General features: G+C 39.1%; 5 protein-coding genes across 9 annotated transcripts in view; 2 read left to right on the top strand and 3 right to left on the bottom strand.

Annotated features, from left to right (window-relative positions):
• Positions 1–21,876, top strand: part of LOC126871038 (60S ribosomal protein L27a) — a 112,104-nt gene that overhangs the window by 16,808 nt on the left and 73,420 nt on the right. The window lies entirely within an intron of this gene.
• Positions 568–3,289, bottom strand: LOC126871034 (TWiK family of potassium channels protein 7). Its single transcript, XM_050629387.1, has 5 exons — positions 2,740–3,289; positions 1,878–2,009; positions 1,536–1,725; positions 1,081–1,296; positions 568–826 (listed from the first exon to the last, which is right to left on the bottom strand). Exons 1-5 carry the CDS (start codon positions 2,908–2,910, stop codon positions 666–668), a joined length of 870 nt encoding a protein of 289 aa, XP_050485344.1. The 5' UTR covers positions 2,911–3,289; the 3' UTR covers positions 568–665.
• Positions 664–5,737, top strand: LOC126871032 (TIP41-like protein). Of its 5 annotated transcripts, none has more exons than XM_050629384.1 (6): positions 664–791; positions 4,048–4,229; positions 4,296–4,475; positions 4,575–4,797; positions 4,881–5,039; positions 5,492–5,737. In XM_050629384.1, exons 2-6 carry the CDS (start codon positions 4,051–4,053, stop codon positions 5,690–5,692), a joined length of 942 nt encoding a protein of 313 aa, XP_050485341.1. In that variant the 5' UTR covers positions 664–791; positions 4,048–4,050; the 3' UTR covers positions 5,693–5,737. The 5 variants fall into 5 exon arrangements, with proteins under 5 accessions (XP_050485341.1, XP_050485337.1, XP_050485338.1 ...); XM_050629380.1 differs by lacking the exon at positions 664–791 and adding an exon at positions 1,201–1,224; XM_050629381.1 differs by lacking the exon at positions 664–791 and adding an exon at positions 3,475–3,642.
• On the bottom strand, positions 5,725–7,398 carry LOC126871033 (uncharacterized). Its single transcript, XM_050629386.1, has 5 exons — positions 7,174–7,398; positions 6,960–7,100; positions 6,677–6,856; positions 6,368–6,579; positions 5,725–6,291 (listed from the first exon to the last, which is right to left on the bottom strand). The coding sequence occupies exons 1-5, from the start codon at positions 7,217–7,219 to the stop codon at positions 5,992–5,994; spliced, it is 879 nt and encodes a 292-aa protein (XP_050485343.1). The 5' UTR covers positions 7,220–7,398; the 3' UTR covers positions 5,725–5,991.
• Positions 14,837–21,876, bottom strand: part of LOC126871069 (uncharacterized) — a gene marked incomplete at its 5' end in the record, with an annotated part of 31,331 nt that continues 24,291 nt past the window's right edge. The window contains one exon of the mRNA XM_050629441.1: positions 14,837–21,016. Within this exon, the coding sequence (XP_050485398.1) occupies positions 19,092–21,016 (1,925 nt within the window). The remainder of the gene's footprint in view (positions 21,017–21,876) is intronic.

Genomic DNA, 21,876 nt, shown 5'->3' with positions numbered 1-21,876 from the left:
ATTTCAAAAGGAATAAACAGTCGAATTATAAATCTTGCTTTCAGTCAGACACTCGACTCATAAATAACAATTTGCATTATCTGTTTTTTCTTTGGCTGGGTATTATTAGCATTCGCAGCTATATCACGAAGCACAGCTTCTACTGCTTCTTCCCATTTTTGATCTTTCGAATCTTCTCGATTAAAAGATGTTGACCATTTTAAGCGCGGCATTGATATCACTGTCAAAACTTTTCTAAAATTAACAATAATATGAAAACATTCAAAGATTATTATTATAAACAATATAATTCATCATGATTACCTAAGATCTGAATGCAGCGCGGACATATCGCCTCCAGCCTGTTCACCTAGTCTGCGAATAGTTTCAGCCAATGGCCCACTGAGCCTTTGCAATCTTCTCCATGATTGAGCATATTGTCGACTTACAAGCTCAATAATAGTACTCGTCAACGCCAAACCAACCAAGATATATAGAGTACATAGTAACGTGTATTTCGGTTTCTCTATAAAAAGACGATAACAGAAGGTATATAAATAATAATCTATAAATACGCACTACGTGGGTACGAATAACAGTATCCTTTCGAACGTAAAGTAAAAACTACTTATTACGTCGTGGGTCCGCGTGATATTTCAAAAACTCTTTTAAGTGTAACATGTATTTTAATACTTACTCGGTACTAAGTCACCGAATCCTATCGTGGTCATAGTGACAAAACAAAAATAAAATCCATCAAAAAAATTCCAGTCATCTTCCCATAACATGAACATACCTGCACCGCAAGCGAGGTATAAAAAAAGTAAAACAATCGCTGTAAATGCTCCTATAAAAAGAATATGCAACTTTATATTTTTGTATAAAAATTTATAATGCAATTTGTATAACGTGCAAAAAAAACGATATATAATAATATCAAGAGTATTATGAATATACTAATTCGAATATAAAGTTGGTTATCGTTTTATTGGGTTGGCAACTAAGTGAATGCGGATTTTATCAATACCACCTAATGGCTTTCTCTATTTAATACTTTCTCTATTGAACTTAATATAATTCAAATGAGTTAATCGAACTTACCAAGCGATCGCCTTCCTGCTAAATTTGTCGGAACGCAGGGAAAAGAAAAGTGAAGCGGGAGTTTCGATTTTAGGGTTAATGCGATTTTAACTACACCTCCAGCGAATAGTTTCCCCCAATCAGCTATTACTATCAATGTCAAAGGTATGCCAACGAATGCGAATAAGATGCAGAACATCCTTCCCAGATTAGTAGATGGTACAACGTTCCCATATCCTTAAAACAACAAAAGAAAAAAAAAGGAAAGAACAACCAAACAAACAAAAATATAGAAACAGTATTTGTTGTTCGTCCACTTAATCTACCTGTGAATTTCGTGTTTTTAAAATTACATTAATTCGTACCTAATTGTATTATATGTTAGGAAACTGTTACAAGCACAATCTCTTGATTCATAAATCATAAATCATAAATCAACTTAGATTTAAATTACACGTTTAATTGTTATTCATTACCAATCGTTGTAAGAACAGTGCTTGCGAAAAATACGGCTTGAAAAACACTCCATCTTTCAGTTACGATCGGCTGTAAATCTGTCGTATCTCGATTTTCTTGGTCTATTGTGTCTGTCACGAAAGAGACCAACAAACCACCTTGTGCTGCTTTCTGGACTGCCTCTTCGTAAGCACGTAATTTTACGCTAACCTGTAAACATCCCTTGCATCGCATTCTTTCTAACTATTCAAAAACGATTGGTACGTTTCAAAATATCGGTTCGATTTTGATCACCTCCACCAAGTGAGTATTTCGAATCGAAATTTGAAGGTGCACCATCAATGTTGAAATCACCGACTTACCAATGTGCGTAAATTTGACACATCGGTATTGTTGGAAACCGCATTGACGAATGAATATCTTTCAGCACGTAAATTGGCGCGCAAAACTTCCAAACGTGCTAATTCTGCCGGAAGTTCGATATGCCGAAAAACCTGTTAATGAAAATTATAATAATAAATTCCACCAAATTATTTTATGATTTATATATTTCAACATTGTTCTAGAATAGCATAGTTCTAATGTAAGAAATTAACTTTGTTTACTAACGACATTTAATACACTTGTTTGTAAACCTCTTGACTCTCAAGTGGTTGGTCTTCCAATATCATTTTACGTGCTTCAAATATATGTTCGGTTTGCATTTTGATAATGTCGCTAATTATTTTATTCCGTGAGTTTATTACTAGGTAATATTCTTTCAAAGATAACATACAAATTCATTTTTTAAAAATTGCAAACTAAAAGATAAACAATATATGTAAACGTTTAACAAAGGAGGTTAGTATTAATCGCATCGAGCCATGCGATTGGTCAATTGCTAAAAATAAAGACACCAAATGGAAATCCAGATCCGCGTTGTTATTTCTGTAAATATTACATTCTATAAACTTGCGTAAATAAATAGTTAAAAAATTGGAATATTCATTGGTATGTTTAATAATATCAACAAAATACCATTTGTCATTAAAAATCTTTCTATACATTTTTACATTATTTATAACATTCCTTTAACGCGTAATTATTTATAAAAGAGTAATTTTTCATCCAATTGTTCTTTTCATATTTAACAGCAACTTTATATAATTATTTGACGAAAAATGCAGTAGCTATTTCTATTTAGTTTTTTTAATTTAAACGTGCACGTTTAAAAGTTTAACTTACTAAACCACCAATTGCTGTATAAAGCATCAATGCAATCAAAAGTCCAACGTGACCAGCGATCGACTTGATTTTTTGTATATGTTGCTTCTGAAACAATCTTCTTTCTCCTGTAGTTTGTCCGACATTTTCTTCAGTAAATCCCACAGATAAATCAGACTTTTTGATCGACATTTTAAACACACGCGTTTTGCGAAACACGTAACTGCTTCTTATACTCGAGGGAGACTGATTGGGTTCACCCGAATCTTCTACAATCACTTCGGTTATTTCCGTACGGAAGAGCGAAGGAACTGTGGTCTTAAAACTTCGCCCAGAATTCAATTTTGTCAAGTATCTTTAGATATGATCGATATTACATATTTTTAAGCAGTGCCTGGTGTTTGATAATTACATGATCTTCTCCTATCATATACTTAAATTTTACTTATTTAAATTCATTCTAATCTTTTCAGTCATTCTAATATTTTATTTTTGAGAACATTTTAGTTAGCAATCCAAACATACCAAAAGTTTTAATTTTTTATACTACATTCACGGTAATTTATTATGAACACATTTTCGTGGAGAAAATATATATTTTGTAATTCAGATTGGCCTATACTAAAAAAATATGTTGATAATATTGCAATGAAATGTTATTTTTAATATGGAAATATGTAAGTACTTACATACATTGTACATATATTTTATAAAAGGTATACAATTTTTGCAAGTAAGCGCTCTGCGTACAGTCGGTAATGAAGTATTATGAACAGACTGCGATTGTCATGTTCGAAAGAAATTTTCAATAAGGAAACGAATAATTATTCAAACAAAAATAGCAGCGATCGCTAGATAATTGGAATAACATCCGTGATGTTATTTGACTATAAATTTAATAATTAAGCTTAATAACTAGTTTTCGTGAGTATACCTTATGTATATACAAACAGTATGTGACAGTTTATAGAATATTATTATAACAGTTAATGAAATAAAAATAAATCTGGTATTAATTATAAAATACATTAAAATACATAAAATCTAGTATTGCATTATAATATAATAAAGATGCAAAATGTTACGGTTAAAACATGCAAGCGAATATGCCATTTTGTTAGGTTATTGAATCAATATCTATAAACATTCTACTTTATTCTTAATTAATTATATAGATTATCTATTGTTTCATTCAATTTCCATAAATCTAAATTGTATTAATATTTATAATTATGTTACATAGATAGACAAATATCTTTCAAATGTGGTTATTGTGTAAATTTTTTAATTTGTATCAATGTAATATGTTCTATAATAAATATATTTTAGATCATGACAGCAGTGAAAGTTCATGGTGGAATTGACATTTTGAGGCTTCCTGTTAATCAAGAAGAACATGTATTTCCTCCGTGGCATATCAAATACACGCAGTCACACATACTTCATTCTAAATGTTCTAAGAGTGAAAATGGTTGTGGCGATAAGGATGCTGATGCCTGTCAATTTTGCATGTACATTAGATAACTTTGATTATGTATAGAATTGTGGTGAATTATATTATATAAATACTTCTACAGTTTCAGCCGTACCTTAGAATTGCCGCACATGCCAGACATGGTATTTCCAAATAATATATTAACTTTAAAACATCAGGATGGTGCATCCATGCAATTCAATGCATTAGATGCTTTGAGAACTGTATCAAATGGAAAAATTAATATTCAATTAGCATGTGCAGAAGCTTGGAAAGAATCCAGGTACAGATATGTATACTCATATGTATTCACTTTATTTATCAATACATTTTTTAATAGTAATAATAATACATGTATGTATATATATATATTATTCCATAGATCAGAAAGCAGTGAATATTTGGAAGAAAAAGTAAAACCATTTGATTGGACATTTACCAGTAATTATACTGGGACGATATCTAATTTTGAAATTCAGGAAACTAATGAACGAATTGACGTGGATAAATTAAAAAGGAGAGATAAAATCCTGTTTTATCATGATTTAACATTGTTTGAAGATGAACTTCATGATAATGGCATTGCAGTTTGCTCTGTAAAAATTGTAAGTCACTATATGAATACATTTGTCCTAAAAAAGAAGTATATAACTTGTTTTATCCTAATTTTATTTACTGATTTAAATAGCGAGTTATGCCAACTAGCTTTTTCATTTTATTGAGATATTTTCTGAGAATTGATGGTGTAATGTTGAGGATAAATGATACGCGGCTGTATCATGAATTTGGTCAAGATTATATATTAAGAGAATATACATCAAGAGAAGCCAGGGTTGAAGAAATACGTGTAAGTAATTGTTTAATATAGTTTTAATACAAACAATACTCTAGAACAAAACTATAACAGCTCATGTTTTATCCATACCAATAACATGACATGTCAGTGATTTTGCTTTCAAAATTTATATTGCCTTGCAATGCAATGACAAAACATTTTTATTTTCATTTTTTGTTAATAAAAATTTCAATAAAATGTTGGTGAATTTTTTTCTAATTGAAATGAGATTAAACACAATATTATTATAATATTATATAAAATGTTACATACATATTAAATTTATTTTTTGCTTGTCCTTTTAAAATGTACTGTGTTTCTCTTAAGATATAGACTGTGCTTTTTTAAACGTACTGTTTATTGATATTTTATGGATAACCAAACTCCTGAGTTTCTATGAAGTCTCTATTCTACTACATAAACAAAATAACAATTAGAATGAACCAGAAATTAATTTTTTTTAGGTTCCACCATCACTTTTTGTAGAGCCAAGCGAAATAGCACCACATTTGCCCTTAACTGGATGTCAGTATCATAAGCTAATAATGATGTCAAGTAAAACAGAATTAGTCACAAACAATGACAACGAATTGGTTAATGAAATAGTAACAGCCAGTGTAACACCTAGAGCTAATATAAGTGAAATAGACAATTCTGTTACCTAAAATTTCCATTTATATATAAATATATCACAATCTGAAACAATCAAATGTGCATTTATTGAAAAAAGACATTGCCATGTAACCTTTCATTGTGTGTGAATTTTCAATTTAATTAACAATAAAAAATTTTTAATTCGATATATAATATTTAACACATGAATAATGCATCCAAAATGTTCTAAATAAATGCTTTTTCAGTAATATATCTAGTACCATTATAATTGTTTTATTCCATCATTTAACAATTGTATAGAATTGTCACATTTTATATCTGTAAAATATAGTAGAATCTACTTTTATTTCTATGTTTTGGAAGAAGATGCTGTTTCATTTAAATTTTCATCATATCGTCTTCTAACAACTGTATTTATCCACAAAAGCAATATTTTATTATATTTGTGTTCACTTATGCAAGTAATTCTGTTTGCAAGAAAATATAGTTTGGCATTAAATAAATCTTCACATGTAATTTCTTCACTTGATTTCTTTGTGTACATAAAATCGAATGTACAGTAACCTACTGCATGTACATGAGCACAACGTTTTAGTTTTCTACCCAATGTCCCATTATTTGTCTCCAGTGACCAATTATGTTCAAAAATCTATATAATAAATATATACGTTAATATTATCTTGATCTTTCATATATTACAGTTAAAATTACATTTTATCACTTACAGCTATATCAGATATACTTGTCCCAGGAGAATACACAAATTTCGGACGGGGATTTGGTAAATGTTTTGGGCACTTTTGAGTTTTTAACGATTTAATATCTATATTCTTTGCACTTTTATTATATTTAATGTCAATTTTCTTTCTTCGCAATGCAGCTCTTTTGAAATCTTCTTTCTCATAATAAATAATAATATTTCCTGTTCCATCATCAACTATAACAATTTTTATTTAAATTACTTGTTTAACGCAAAGACCTTTATTAAAGCTTACAGATATTACTTGTCAATTCACATAGTTTATATTACTTACCATGATATTCATAATATTTAGGATCTTCAGAAACATCTATCACAAATCCGACTATTTCTATTTTTCTTATTTTAATATAAGGCATATTGAGAGGATGAAATTTGACATGTTTACCCTCAAAATAAGGTATAAATCTATACAATTCCATTATTAAGAAGGGTTCAAAAATTTCTATATTATCTAAAATAATTTACTGTGCTTGTAATAATACATAATATTTATATAATGATATATTTAAAATTTATACTACTTATCAATTATTGCATTTAATGTTTTAATCCACCTTCAAAGTTTTTATGTTTGAAATTGACCCACTCTTTTTCATCAGATAGATACTGCGGAAAATCATAATCTCCTTTGTATGAAACAAAATCTTCGTTGATTTCTTTTGGTAAATCCGTCCAATTCATTAGATCTATATTTGCTATATTTGTTATATTTTCTAATTAAAAAGAATATATAATTTAAAAGAAGATCTAGAGAAATTCACTACACACCACATTTTATTTCAGTACAAATAACGTTTAGAAAATTTAGCAGCATGTATTAAGTGTTTACATTCACGTATGTTGAGATGAAAGATTTGGCGCGAAGAAGTTTGTTACCAGTAGAAAAGCACTTGAAAGATTCAAGTCTTTATTTTAAGCAATATTAAATTTGGACGTTTGCCACTAGAGTGCACTGTTAGTTCCATTTTAAAATTGTAATCTTGGCGCTGGATTAATTTTAAAATATATCAGGCAAGTACAATCGATAATTTGAAAAGATAAAATGCAAAGCGAATTGAAATTAAAAAATTATTAATTTATATTTTTATTAAACATTACAAATGCAAGCGATGTAAAATAGAATGAAAATAAATAAAAAATAAAACTTAAAAATCAGTTTACAGTCAAGTAGACGTAGACAAGTTAAATTTTTTACTAAACTTATATGGAATCAATACTTATACGCAACGTATAAGTAAGATATTAAAAGAGATGTAAGAATATTCATAGTCTTTTAGTATAAAACAACAAGAATCTTTGTTTTCAAATTATATTACAAAAATTATGTTATAAAAAAATTCTAGTTTTACGAGAATGTGCAACTTGTATTGATGGAACATTTTTGAATGATAGTAAGTGACATCAGCAGTGTTTGCATCTATGAATAGCTGAATGATCAAAGGCACGGACACACAGTGTTTCCTTCGGTTGAAACCGTAATTGCTGTTACCAGTCGTATTGTATCGCAGTAGACTACCACGGATCAAGTCCCGTGTGCATTGTTCCTTTACACACCGTCTGACCTTGGGAAGGTCACGCCTGTTACACGCACCTCGCATTCCTCGAATCCCCCGCGTTCCATTCTTCGCGGAGGCAAGCTTACTTCGATAAGCAATAACGTCTCATTTCATGCACACTAATGTATACCTCTTGTGAATTAAGTAGCGGATTCCAGTTTTTTGTTTTGGTTTGTTATAATTTAAATATAAAATGGAAGTCTAATATTGTTATAAAAAAAGATCAGTTTAAGAATATTTCCTTCAAAAGCAAGGATTCTTTAGTTTTCGTTGTTTCAACCGGATAATATGAACAATTCCTAATAAAACAGATCGTTCTTAAAATTTCAGCAGTTTGTATTTGTAGCATCTCGCATGCATGTTTTAATAAGCATTACAGTTGCTGACACATGATGTACGATACACCGTAGAAAAGCAAGCGAATGCTAATGATAAAAATATTATCAAAAGTTTCCTATAAGTTAACCTAGAAAAATGTATTAGGTTACAATGTTTAAAAATGTTTTAGGTTTAAAAATGTTTGCAATTCATTTCTATGTAAATAAATAAATAATGCACCCTTTATTTACTTGTCTTTCATTCAATAAACGTTGAAAACGAAGATATGTACTATTATCTTTTCTGAATATCATATGCGTTTCTAGTGTAATAGGTGTTTCGAGTAGGTGGCGCCACGAGTAATCTTTCGGCCCGCGAAGAATTCAAAATACATTAAAATTTTAATTTGAAAATTTGCGCCTTGAAGTGTAACGAGAAAACAAGAATAAAGTACAAGTAGAAATTTCTTCGACAATATCGATCTATCAAGAAAAACATTATAATATCCAAACGCGACAAGGATTCTCTGGAAGATTGCAATGGCAAGGAGACAGCCTTTTCTGGTTGATCTAGCGATATAAAAAGGTAGAGGAAGGAAGAAGAAGCGAAGCGAATCAATCATTGTTCGACCAACATTGTGACACGATATCTGTATCTATGAAAGAAACACGTAGAAAAACTGTTGAGCTTCGTAACACAACCGAAGGAAGAAACCAAAACGGGGTTAGCGACAGTGTCAAGATTCTTTCGAATCAATGACTCTTACTTAATTTTGAACATTTTTGAAATGAGCAATTTAAATTGAACCATTGCTTCATTTTTAACTTGATCTTCATTTATAAATTACATTATTTTATTATAATTGTTCCTATCATCGTTATTGTTCAGAACTCATTCGTTGTTCAAACGCGGTGACTTTAGAACAATGTGTTCGTACATAAATTATATCTGTTGGTATATAAATTGCATCTGCTGTTTGTATTATGCGTGTTAACAAATTATATAAGGTAACGTTTGCTTTTTCTTCTTGTTATACCCATTACTGACAAAATTACCGAGAACGGAAGCGAGCTCTCATAGTCTCCTTCTATCTATATCGCTTGTCTAGTTCTCATTAGCGATGAACCAACATCCGTTTGCGGAGCTCATTATAGCATTTATTACAAATTCAATACCGTGCGACCATTAACTCACGAATATCAATATTATATTACTGTAAGCAGGATTGCGAACAATTAATAGTACAATATACATCGCGACAATATTCTTCTATCGAGTTGTTGAATTCTTTTCAAAGATAGGATCCTGAATCGATCCCGTCGCTATTTCGCAGATTAGCGATGTAGTTGGAACGTGACAACCCTCTGTGATGTTCAAGATTTCATATCACTTTCAGATCTATTTAATACAATTGGTGTTACATTAACAACAGTCTTGTTTACAAGATGAATTTCATAAAGGATAGAATTAACAGAAATCAGATATGATACTTAATGTTTGCTATGCCGTTGAAAATTGACAAGGAATCGATCACAGGCACGATTATAATTGCTGATTTCTAGGAAATAATTCCTACAGAAGAAACATTTACAGTATTCTGTTGTAAGGTTTCAAGTGTACTGTCTACATTCCGATGATACAAACTAAGACAAAGCCAAGCAGCGTTATAAAAAAACTCCGCGAAAGATGAAGCTTTTTCATCGGTAACAAGTGTCTGGATTTTGAGAAATGTATAGAAAGATCGTTGTTGAAACGTATAATTTTCTGTTTTAGGTGCATGATAGAAGATTCTTCCTTCCAGGAGTCAAAAAATTTGGCACGGATCATTTTCGTTATGACGCGTGCGAGCCCTTCGTTTGTTACCGAGAAGCAAGAGGAAGCTTCGCGTGGCGTTCGTTCCCATCGCTGAGCTTTGCTACCTCGCACGCTGCCATGATGCGTAGGTGTTTCCGGCCGGCTGAAGCACGGGCATCTGCTCGATCTCTCGTGCGCGCAAGAACGAAGAAAGAGAAGGAGAAAAGAACGAAGAAGGAGAAGGAAAGGAGAGAGAGACAGAGAGATGGAGAGAGAGTAAGAGGGCGATTAGAGAGAGGAGACAGGAACGCACGGCGTGACGCAAGAAAGAGAGAGAGAGAGAGAGAGAAGAACGAGCCGGCAAATAAGGGAGCTAGCGAGCAGAGCGAGAAAAATAGAGTCTGTCAGCGGGTGAGCGAGTAGAAAAGCAGGATGCGAGTGGAAGGACGCCGGCCGTGGAGAGAGCAACCAAGAGAGAGAAAGAGAGAGAGAGGGAGGATATGCTCGGCCGGAAGCAGTTACTCGTGCGATGTAACGAAAATATCAGCCGTCCGTTTCGCAATCGGCCTACCCGCGTTCGCCGAGTTTAATATAGAACACTCGCACGCCCTGTCGCGAAAACATCACACTAACCCCGCTAACCGCACGTTGCTATTGCATTTATCGCGTCAGATCGAGAAAAAAGATCCCGTTCATCCTCCTCTGTATGATTCGACCGAAGCTGCGTCGACGAAAAGAAGACGTCTGCACAGTGTCCAGGTACTTTAAGGCGCGCACTAAAGCACGGACGACCTTCTCTTTGGAATCCGTGCGGTTACTTCCACATATCGTGTCCTTGATATCTGCCTTCGATGCACGAGAATTCGATAATCGGGTGCAACTTGTACGATATTTTCTATCGTTCTTAATCCTCGCGACTTAACTTCAACGAGGCGAATCAAGATTGGGTTTATTATCAAAATATGTATCCTATTTTTTTTTTTTTTTTTTTTAGGAAGTACGTATATCGATCGTTTTCATCGATGGATCATTTTAAATACACGCTTCCTTTCCACTGGATCGCGAAAAACGTACCGCGACCTCGCTCATTCTAATCTCTCTTTCACGGTAATAAATTTCTGTATATCGTATCAGCACAATATTGAGCTTAATCTGTCCTGTTAGATCGTAAGTCATATTTGTGTAACCGATGGCTCGTAGATCTTTCCCTCTTCCTTCTCCCCCCCCCCTCTCTCTCTCTCTCTCTCCACGTGACCTTGGCTCTCCCATTACCCTGACGCGATAATAAATTCTTACGACGGATCCCTATAAAATCGCTCGGCGACGAACGCTTCTCGCCTTCGTTTCGTCCCCGGATGCTTCGCTTTTAATTCCCTGCCCGATAAACCTGATCGACCGTAAAAGCGTCTGGCTGCTTCAGATACCTCGATCGCACTCCACTCTTTCAAAATTTCACGAAATCCTCTCCCTCTCCGCTACTCGTTCATTTTCGTGAAATGTTTATCAGCGACTCGCGCGCGAGTGACAGCCGCGATAGCTCGTTCCATCCTCCGTTTCACCTACCACATGCACGAATCACTGATCAATACGTCGTTCGTAGAACGACACTGGAAATATCACGCGATTCTCGGAATATCGCGAGCATTCCACGAACACCTCTCTATCAGTCTCGATTCTTTTCCCGACCGCATTATTGGTTCGGATTTTTGCGTTTCCGGGACGATGCGCTTCGAACGCATGTGTACAATGGTCGCTTCTATTTGACTCTTCTGTCGCGTCGAATGGCGCGTTCGATCACTTGGACTGCTGCTCCGATGGAACATTTCCGAGTTACGCATGACGCGAGAAAAACTATTGAAGTATTGTGAACTAATCAGGGCAAGGATTCACTCTGAATTAAGTTTGCCTCGTCCTCTTTCCAACAATCGATCTCTTATGTCTTAGGAATTGAACTATCGACGAACCATCCTTCCGACGAATAAAATCTCACGCGTATCTACACGAAAACCATAGAGCAAGAATAGGATAAGTCACATTTAGCAATTTGAAAGTCCAATATCTTATCAACGTAACATCATCAATTTCTAATCTACTGCTAAAATGCTTATCTTCTTATCGAATAGGATGTTCTCCCTTTTAAGTACGTCATATCAATGTACATGCTTTTAATCGCTGAATAACATCAAAGTTAAAAAATCAACAACAGAATTGTTCTTGTCACGCCCTTTCCCTGTAATCTTCGCATACTTGATTGTTCTAACGTATTCGTGAAAACGATAGTTCGTTAGAGCACGTATCCGCTGTAATCATAGACTAACACGTATTTCCTTGTCGTTTAGAATTGCATTCGTGCGAACAAGTTGTTGCGCCCTGTAACAAATTGTCCATCCGTTTGTTTCTCTTTGGCGCCTTGTATCATCGTGTCACATAGAACCGTGCACCTTATCACCCTACCTTTTTGCCAATATTCCGTTTAACGTTCTTTCAACAACGATTATATCGTCAAACTGCACCGAACAAGACATATATCACAATACTGCTGCAAAGATTGTTTGTTGCATTGTACCACTGGAACTGGAAACCTTTCTGCAGCGTGTTGCACCTTTGTCTCTCCGCTGCTTACGTTCTGTAGGTAAAGCGACGCGATAAACACCGCGTACCATATCGTATAATGTCTTTAAATCAGCCGGTACTATGAAATTATCGTGTCACGTACGAGTATAAGTGCTTATCCTTAATACAATATGTAGCAAAGGATGAAACTAGTTTCGCGGGACGGACAGAAGGTGAAGGGGAAGAAGGGGTTAAAGGACGTCTCCGGTAGCTTTGACTTCTTCGAATGTGGTTGAACGAGTCGTCAAGGTAAGGCAAAGCGAGGCAAAAGCGAGCCAGGCCAATCTTCCCTCTCGTTGATGCGTTCGTTCGTGCGGAGAGGAAGGGATAAGTAACCGGAGATAGCGATGGAATCAACGCGTTCCGAATCGCTTCGGACCGTTGACAAAACTTCCATCGCGTCGAACGTTGTTCAATTACTGTGCGTATGTTTAAGCACGGCACGGCGCAAAGTGTCGACCAAAACCTTCGAATCGAATCTCGAAGAAACGGCGAGGACAAATTTGTGAAAGACCGATGCTTCAAATTCTGATTAGTGTTATTACGGAAGATGCTAACTCATCGAGGACCGAGCAATAATTTATCGCAGTAACTGCAGAATGTATTCGCGCATATTCTTATTCTCTAATGGAACTTCTTTCATCAGGTTCCTTTGATTCTCGTACTATCGAATTTTTGTAGCTATTTGAAAATACCGCTATATGACTTATCAGTTTCTTAAAACTTTATATTTTTGGACCTAATTGATCGTCAGTATAGAAGCGTTGTAACAAGCGCGTACATTTCTCTAAGTTCAACTTGAGATCTGAGTGAAAGAAATAACGACGGAAAATATTCCCTTTCGCAGCTACAACATTGAAAAACAGTATTTAGATAACATAGATCGGTAAAAAAGAAATTGCGAATGAAATGTCGTATTAAAGCAACGTGACCCTTAATGAATTAATATTCCACAGATGTTTTCGAGTGATTTCGAACAACTGGGGCGATAACGCCGCATTCTCCTAGTATTTCTATACGGTCTAATTAATATTCCAAGAAATGCACATACGCTGTGTTCTATCTATCGCTCTTTTCCTATGAATTACTGGAAACGCCGCTCATTCATTCCATTAAAACCAAATTATTATCGGAGATTTTTGTCTGACTAAATCGTTCGAAAACTTGCAACGGACGGAATTTAATGCCCATCGCTAACCGGATGAAGCCCAAGAAAGGAGGGAAGGGGAGATCGTGTACAGGTCTCGACATCGAAGGTGGAGTTGAAGGGTGGGGAAGAGGCCACTTCCGGTCACGTGACAACACTGGACCAGCCAGCCTGCCACTTTGCTTTCTTCTTATTTTCGACTCGTCAGACCCCCTTTTTCTCTCTCTCTCTCTCTCTCTCTCTCTTTCCCTTTCAACCTTCCCTTACGTAGCTCCTCATCGGCGTCATCTTCTTATTCTTCTTCTTCTTTTTGATTAACTCAAACTGTCACGAATCGGTCAGGAACAAGCGAAACAGATGGTGGAGGACGTATTTTCACGTCTTATTCTCGTCGCCATGGAATATTCAATTTGCACGACGATGTTCGCTCTTCATTCATAGTAAATGCATCTTCGACTCCTATATCGCGATAAAGATTGCAGGAATTAATTATCAATCGAAGGGACTGCTGCAGCAAGGAGATATCTCCACTTTCCAGTAATTAGAGCGAATCGATAAAACCGACTTCAAGACCAATTAAAGTCGAATCGCTAGACTGACGATATTTATGCAAATTCATACTTTTATGAATATAATCAGACAGATCGGACTTCGATAGAAGATTGTTTTATATACGAAACATCGTAGAGCGTGATGTAATTTTGAGATCCAATATTTTACATCTTTGAATATCCTATGAATGCGTAAAAATCGACGAGACACGTTCTTAAACGTACTATAAATTCATAGCGAACTAGTATTCGTAGTGCTGAACTTTCGCACTTTTCAACCCGCTAGCTTTAACACTTTTTTCAATCGATAGAATTCAAATATCGAAGCTCCGGCTATCAGTGGAGTCTATGAAAATCCAGAAATATTTTATTTCTTACAAAAAGCATGTATAAAGAATGAAAAAAAAAGATAAGGACGAAATTCGCGCGAGAAAAAAAAGAAAATAAAAAAGTATTTGCTTACTAACTTTATTAACAATTGCCGGTATAAACCTGAATCTACTAACAATTAGATAACAACATGTGCGTCAACGCATTCCTATGGACGTAACGAATTCGCATCAACCGGAAGTAATGGAATTTTTCGTTCTTTTCTATTCTCCTGTTTCTCTCTCTCTCTCTCTCTTTTCTTTTTTTCTTTGTGCCGTTTTATTAGCCATTGCGATATATTATTTATCAAAGGTAGAAAGATTGTTCAGTTTGAGGCGAATTTGTATCGATCCATGGAGGGGGGGGGGCGAGGGGATTAATACACCGAATTGGTACGTTTCTTCGTTTTCTACACCACATTGTTCTTTTTTAATATTGTACGTCCGTGCACGTAAGACATATATCGTAGTTACGTCGATGTTAAACGCTTTGCGATTACAATGTCCCGAAGAATCAGGTTTCGCAAGGAGACTACACGGTAACGATACTGATGCGACGAGAGCTTATTCACCGTAGAAGAAACTGATCGAATCTGGATACGCTGATACATCTATTTATTTTCCTTGTTTATCGCAATCTGTTTTTCTTTCTAACGATTTTGGACAGATTTCCTGATCTCGCGGCAGGCTGTATCCTTGTCTTTCTCTCGATCGTTTTCCATCAAACAACGTAGACATACAAGTTACGAATTTTATTTGCCTTCGTTCTCATTTCGTCGATCTATTATTTTATCCGAAGTAACGAGAAGATTATCGCTGCGATGATACAAAGGGTGGATGAGTATTCTTCTTCGAATTTTCGCAAGGATTTCCATTGTAAATGTATTTCGAAAGCTGTCGCTGTTTATAAGTACGATGCGGCAAACGTCGAAAGAAAGACCAAGGATTGATGATACGGAAGAGAAAATGTTAAGCAAGAGAGACAGGGAGGAATCGATCAGATGTCTCGACTCGTGTGATAACCTCTGCGCACCCGACAAATGATATTGCAAAGAACGATAGACGAATCTCTAAATTAATCGGAGAATCGAAATAATCGGAAACAATTTTGGCTGTCCTCAAACTACTGCTTCCAATATGTTAAACAGAAATGCATAAATATATATGTATATATATATATATACATGTATATATACATGTTTGTGTATATATATAATTCATATGTATATATATATGCATATATGTGTATATATATATATAATATTTACAAGACATATACAGAGCATATATAGTTAATATTAATAAAAACATACATTTTTCCTTTTCGCTTCGCGAGACACGCGCGCGCACACACATGCAACCATACATATTATACATACAGGTGCGCGGATAGGTATGCACAAAACGCATCAATGGGATTGTCCCGACGTACTCCTTGATTAACACTTTTACCTTTTTGCCCCAAGGCTCGATGTTCCCGTGAGTCGATCTCGACCATTCCAATTGTATTTCAACGAATATGCCCGTGTCCGATTCACCTTTTTTTCAGCATTTCTTAGCCAAACGCTTCGTTCCTCGTGTATATAAAGTACCGTTCGGAAGATCAATTAAAAAAGAAATTACTCGTCGTTAAAAGACAGTTTCCAATGGTCTCGTCGTATCTTTTTTATTTGCACCAAATATGCTCGCAACATCAAATCAGTGTACGTCGAAGGTTTCGCGAGTCGTGAAAGGCTATACGATCAACGCACCCGAAGTTTCCAATTACGGCCGATCCGCGGAACGTTCTCCCTGTACCATGCGTTCTCCTATTCCCTCGACTTGGAAGGGCGAACCTACGAGAGGGGATTGATTTCGGGATGTTGCGATTCGTTGGACGTTCGATCGTTTCCCGCCACGTTCACTCCGCGACAGGTCCTATCGCGGACGACTCTCGAAAGTCAACGCAGCGGCAGACGAGTGGACGCGTGGTTTCTTCCCGTTTCTCGCTGCCTCTTCGCGACGAACGAAGCCGAACGAACAATCGGAAGAAAAACCGCTTCGCCGAGCAATCGCTCCTCCCGTGACGCGTTTTCCAACCTTTCGACCCCCCCCTCCCCCCCCCTCTCGTGCTTTACCAACTTCCAAGGAATTACTTTTCGCTGTGGACTTTGTACGCGTTAACGGTACGCGCGTCTTCGATCGTTTGTTCATCTTTCCCAAAGTGTGCCAAAAATGCAAGGACTACTCGTATATTTCGTTCGATGCGTTTCAAACATGGATAAAACGGTGGTGTCGGTGGTATCTGTTGGGAAAACGGTTTAGACAGTCTCGACAATAAAAAGAAACGAACGTTATCGTGGTCGTGAGGATGACGGTGTCCCGTGGAACGTCGACATACCTCAACGATCAAGCCGCTCGAGCAAGAATGGAAAGTTAACACACCTTCGTTCGGTGAATTCCGTCCGCGTGGGAAGCGCTGTTACCGTGCAATTAAACTCCGCTCCAGGCTGCAGCGGCGGCTCGGCTCTCCACAACACCAGAGTCTCGAAGGCGTTAATTATTTCAAAATCTTGGTCAAAGAAGTAGAGTCGAATCAACGAGGAAAGCGATTATCCGTGTATATACGTTAAATCGGCGTTCGTAACAGCGAAAGAAGAAAAAAAAAAAGGGGGGATCCCGAGTCGCGAATCCACTCTCGCGTTATAGAAGAGCGGAGCAACACCGGCAGAACGGCCTGTCAACTACACCACCGCACGACGCGTGTATCGCTTTGTACCTCGTACCTTAATGAAACGATATTTAATTAAACTCGCACGACTAGATAATACTGGAAAAAAGGAAGAGAATTAACGAAATGGAAAACGACGCCCGACAACCTAACGTATATAAATACGTATACGTACGTAAGAGATTTCAGGCGTGTTGTGTTCTTTCCTCCCCCTTCCCTGATTCATTCTGTCCTGTGCCGTACTTCTCTTCTCCTCACGCTTATGCCCCCACGCAATTGTCCTTTTCCCATCTGCCCGCATTCTCGCCGTCCCCATGAAGCACACCCATATACGCGTACATACATACATACACATATACGCACGTACACCGACACTTACACACAGATACACATATAGATGCAACCGTTCATTCTTACAGACTTACATAGCGCTCTCGCTCTCACGCAGCCCGAACGCGTGCATTATCTCGATCTCGTGTCATACCGCTCTCTAACGCTCGACAGGGCCGCTCGATACAACAGTGTTAACGAGTATAAAAGCGTATACATCGTGTACCGAGCGGAGGAAAACGCTCGGAAACGCGGACAATGCTTCTTTTCAGAGCTTTCTTTCTCCGTCTCTTCCCCTTCTCCCCCCTCACCCTTTTTCTTCCCCTCCATATCTTTATTCCTTCCTTTTTCGATTCTTATATACGTATTTTACCGCGAGATGCAAGCGACTGGAACACGGTTTCAGAAAATAATCGAGTCCAGTCGGGCAGGACGCCTTCCGAATTCTTTCGCCGCCTGCTGATCAAACATCTCTCGCCGCCTCTCTCTCCGTGTCGTGCTCCTACTGTGAAACTTTATGTGTTACTTGGCGATACAGCCACGAATAAATTAACCGTAGAAAAGTTTCTTCTTTATACAAATGTAATATACAATATACATACCTATAACCTAGGCGTAGACGCGTGTATACGCGTTTCGAGCAAAGTAACAGCAGGAACGCGTGTACACGCGCGTACACGTGTTCGCGTTCAATATACTTTAGTGGTTCGTCTATTTACTTTCACGCTTTCTCTCTCTTTTCTTTCTCTCTCGTACGCTCGCTTACTGTTACCACGCATTCGCTTGGTCACGCTCGCATTTTCTCCCTGTGTGTGCGCGTACTATTTATATATTCTATCATGTATAGACCTATCTATACGTAAGTGGTATGTCTCTGCGTTTATACGCACGCTCGCGTAGTACATTGTCAATCTTTCTCGCCCTTTCTCCGCCGCCTTTCTACCCTTCGCCCATCTTCCATCCTCCTACTCCTCCTTCGCCTCCTTTCCTTCCTACCACTGCTACACGATACTCGCATTCTTCCATTCGTACACGTTCTTGCTCTTTCAAACTCTCTCGCTCGCATCGCACTTTCGCGCGCGCATGGAAGAATAATAAATAAAACACTCGCGACGTCAGACGTACAAATTCGTCAGAATCTTCGATATCGTTTCTCGACTTAAATGCAACTCTTGTACTTAATGCAATTTTTCATTTTGCTCCCTCTCGATAATCCTGTGCATAGAAGAGCCTTGGCGTCTCTGTTCGCGAGAGACCGCGATATACCACGTGTATTACCGGTGTCGGAATACCCAACTATTAGAGTTCCGGTGTAACCGGGTCGAGCAACCTTTTCTCCGGATCCCTCGAGTCCCCGATGTCGTTGGCGATCGGATGATGCCTATTCCCGGCGTTCCCGATCGTGTTTGGGTTGCATCTGCATCCCTGAGCGGCGTGCCGGGCGTAACATATTTCGCACAAAGCGACGCAGCCCTTGAACGGCCAGTAGCACAATAAGCAAGGCATGACGAGGGTAAGGGCACCGAGACAAGCCCACCTGGAGGCCCTCCTGTTCCCCGTACAGGAGCATGGTTCGTCCGCGCAGCTCCCGGCCGCCTCCCCGTCGATTCCACTGCCGCCGTTCCCGTCCACGCAATGATAAAACAGTCCTTTCACGCAGCACAAGCAAGAAGCGTAATCGAGGATCGTGTCGGCGGAGCAGAAGCATTTGTTGTCGCACAACCATTTGCTCGGCAATGGCGGTGGTTCCCGACAAGACTCGCAGCGACATCGACCGCAGAAATTGCACATTATCGACAAACCGGCCGGATCGTAAGTTCTAGAGGCGAGGCTGTTGGCCGGTTCCTTGGTAAACGAGACCGGCTGCTTGGTCACGGCGTTCGGTGTCGCGGTGTTCGCGGCGATCGAGCCCGCGGATGCGGTCGCGTTCGTCCCGCTCGCGATCAATCCGCGAAACGCTTGAGTCCTACTCGCGTGCAACCGATGCGTCGCCGCGACAGACGCGTCCGTCACACCCTTCTGACGATGCCTTCGGTCGATCTTCGGGCAATCGGTACCGACGCCGCGTTTGTTTTCATCATCGATGACGCGTCGCTCCTGATTCGAATGTTTGAACGGCGCCTCGACGTACTCGTTGATTGCCCTCTCTCCATCCGGTCGAGGCACGGTGAGGCTCACCTCGCTTATGGGACTCCTCGGTGGCGTGTCGTTCGACAACAGCCCCCGGGCGTTCGTCTCGTTCGAAATGTCGACGTTCCTCGGTCTGCTGCGGAAGGTGCTCGAGAGCGGACTGAGCGGAGCGGTGACCAATACTCTCGGATTCGACGAGGCTGCGGGAGGCGCGGTAGTGGTCGAGGCGGCCGCGACGTGCACGCTGGGCAATCTCGGTGGCGGAAACGGTCGGTTGTGATCGTGCACGCGACCACCGGTGACGCCCTGTTGTTGAACGAAGCGCGCGTCTCCGTCGTCGGAGTTGGCGTTGGCGCTGTTGTCGATGGTAATGACTGTGCTGGCGGTGTCGAGACCGTTGTTTGCGGCATTCGCGTTCGTCTGCGAAGAAGGCGGCCGCGAAAGCGGCGCGATCGCATTGTTCTGCGACATCGGCCGACCTCTCAGTTCAAGATGCTCGGCTTGGCAACGCGCCGCTGCGTCCACGCAACGCTTCCGGTGCTCCTCCTTCTTCTTCGCCTCCAACTCTTCTTCCTCCTGCCAGTGATTCGCGAAATGGATACCGTTACCGATCTCTGCGCCCCTTTCTGCTCCTCTTCCGCCACTTCCACTTCCTCCTCCTCCTCCTCCTCCTCCTCCTCCTCCGCCTGCGCCACCCGGTCTAACTCGACTCGACGACGAGAGGGTCCTTCTCGGCGATCCTGTTCCCGGTCTCCTTGCTGTTTCTGGCGAGGATGGTGATGTGGAACGACGAACCGATAAAGCCGACGACGCTGCCCGCTCGCTAGCCCATTGTTCGATGGCTCTCGGTGATCCTGGACTCGATGTATGCTGCTGGTTCTGATGGTGCTGCTGTTGCTGTTGCTGCTGCTGCTGCTGCTGCTGATAATGAGTTGATTGACTCGGGGTAGTAAGTATCGCCTCGTTGATCCGCACTGCCCAGCCCGCGCGAGGTGGTGACACTCTCGACAAGGGCGTTCCATTAGCGAGGATGAGGCTCGGTAATGCTCCGCGTCCGCTTCCTCTCGCCCTCGCGACACGCGCTTCATCCCCACCTGAAACGATACCACATCCGTTATTCTCTTCTCCTCTCATTCTCTCTCTCTCTCTCTCGTAGTTTCTATAAATCGCAATACATCGTTATCTTGTCGAAACAGAGAATTAAAAAGCAACCAACACGCGATAATCCGTTTTGTCAAACCTGTATCGTATTTTGCCTATTCTATATGCCTAGTAAGAAGTATCCTCACGGAGAATCCTGAAAGAATGGAAGAACGAATTTGAATGAACAAAGCCGAAAGCGATATTCGGATTACACCTCGATAGATACGAAGAATGCTGTGTACGCGCCACTACCTACGTAGCTTCGAGGTAGGTTTGGTCTCCGTACGTGGGCGAGTGCGGCGCGAGTGGGCGCTCGTGGCCTGTGTGTGCAGCACCGGGGTTCTTGATTCAGTGGTCACCGGCCCACTCGAAGCGCCTACAGTTGTGGAAGAATCGAGCGTTTCGTTCAACCAAGACCGATCGTGCCCTCCACGCAACTACTCCGTGTGACAGACTTACAGCCAGGGCTAGCCAATGAATTATTTCTACCAAGACTTTTCGGAGAAACTCAACGTTGGAAAATTATAGACTCTGTTATTCGTCTACCCTTCCGAGGGAGAATGTATAATATATTCGTCGTGATGGACTCGAAGAACAGACGGAATATGTAATTGGAAAACAGGGAAGAATGCACGCAGACCAGATGACATTAAATCTGGCTGGTAATCCGTTCAACGCGCCACGACCCACTCTCGCGGAGCCTACGGAACTGGAAGAAACGACGTTTGCCCGCACGAGACCAATCTCGCGTCCTACACGCATCCGCCGTGTAGAAATGCATTGGTATCTCTCGCAACGACGACTATTAACC

This window comes from Bombus huntii, chromosome 11 (genome assembly GCF_024542735.1).
Source record: "Bombus huntii isolate Logan2020A chromosome 11, iyBomHunt1.1, whole genome shotgun sequence".
In the NCBI taxonomy this organism is placed as follows: domain Eukaryota; kingdom Metazoa; phylum Arthropoda; class Insecta; order Hymenoptera; family Apidae; genus Bombus; species Bombus huntii.
This window is presented reverse-complemented; position numbering and strand designations above follow the sequence as displayed.

Excerpts from the sequence above, each read along its gene's own strand:
- LOC126871032 (XM_050629380.1), top strand. Across the intron at positions 4,798-4,880 it reads CAGTTTGCTCTGTAAAAATT|CGAGTTATGCCAACTAGCTT; the intron begins GTAAGTCACTAT and ends TGATTTAAATAG. Across the intron at positions 5,040-5,491 it reads CCAGGGTTGAAGAAATACGT|GTTCCACCATCACTTTTTGT; the intron begins GTAAGTAATTGT and ends AATTTTTTTTAG.
- LOC126871034 (XM_050629387.1), bottom strand. The coding sequence starts at position 2,910 with ATGTCGATCAAAAAGTCTGATTTATCTGTGGGATTTACTGAAGAAAAT. Across the intron at positions 2,010-2,739 it reads ATACAGCAATTGGTGGTTTA|GTTTTTCGGCATATCGAACT; the intron begins GTAAGTTAAACT and ends TTTCATTAACAG. Across the intron at positions 1,297-1,535 it reads CACTGTTCTTACAACGATTG|GATATGGGAACGTTGTACCA; the intron begins GTAATGAATAAC and ends TGTTGTTTTAAG.
- LOC126871033 (XM_050629386.1), bottom strand. The coding sequence starts at position 7,219 with ATGCTGCTAAATTTTCTAAACGTTATTTGTACTGAAATAAAATGTG. Across the intron at positions 7,101-7,173 it reads TTGTACTGAAATAAAATGTG|CAAATATAGATCTAATGAAT; the intron begins GTGTGTAGTGAA and ends TAACAAATATAG. Across the intron at positions 6,580-6,676 it reads TAAATATTATGAATATCATG|TTGATGATGGAACAGGAAAT; the intron begins GTAAGTAATATA and ends AAATTGTTATAG.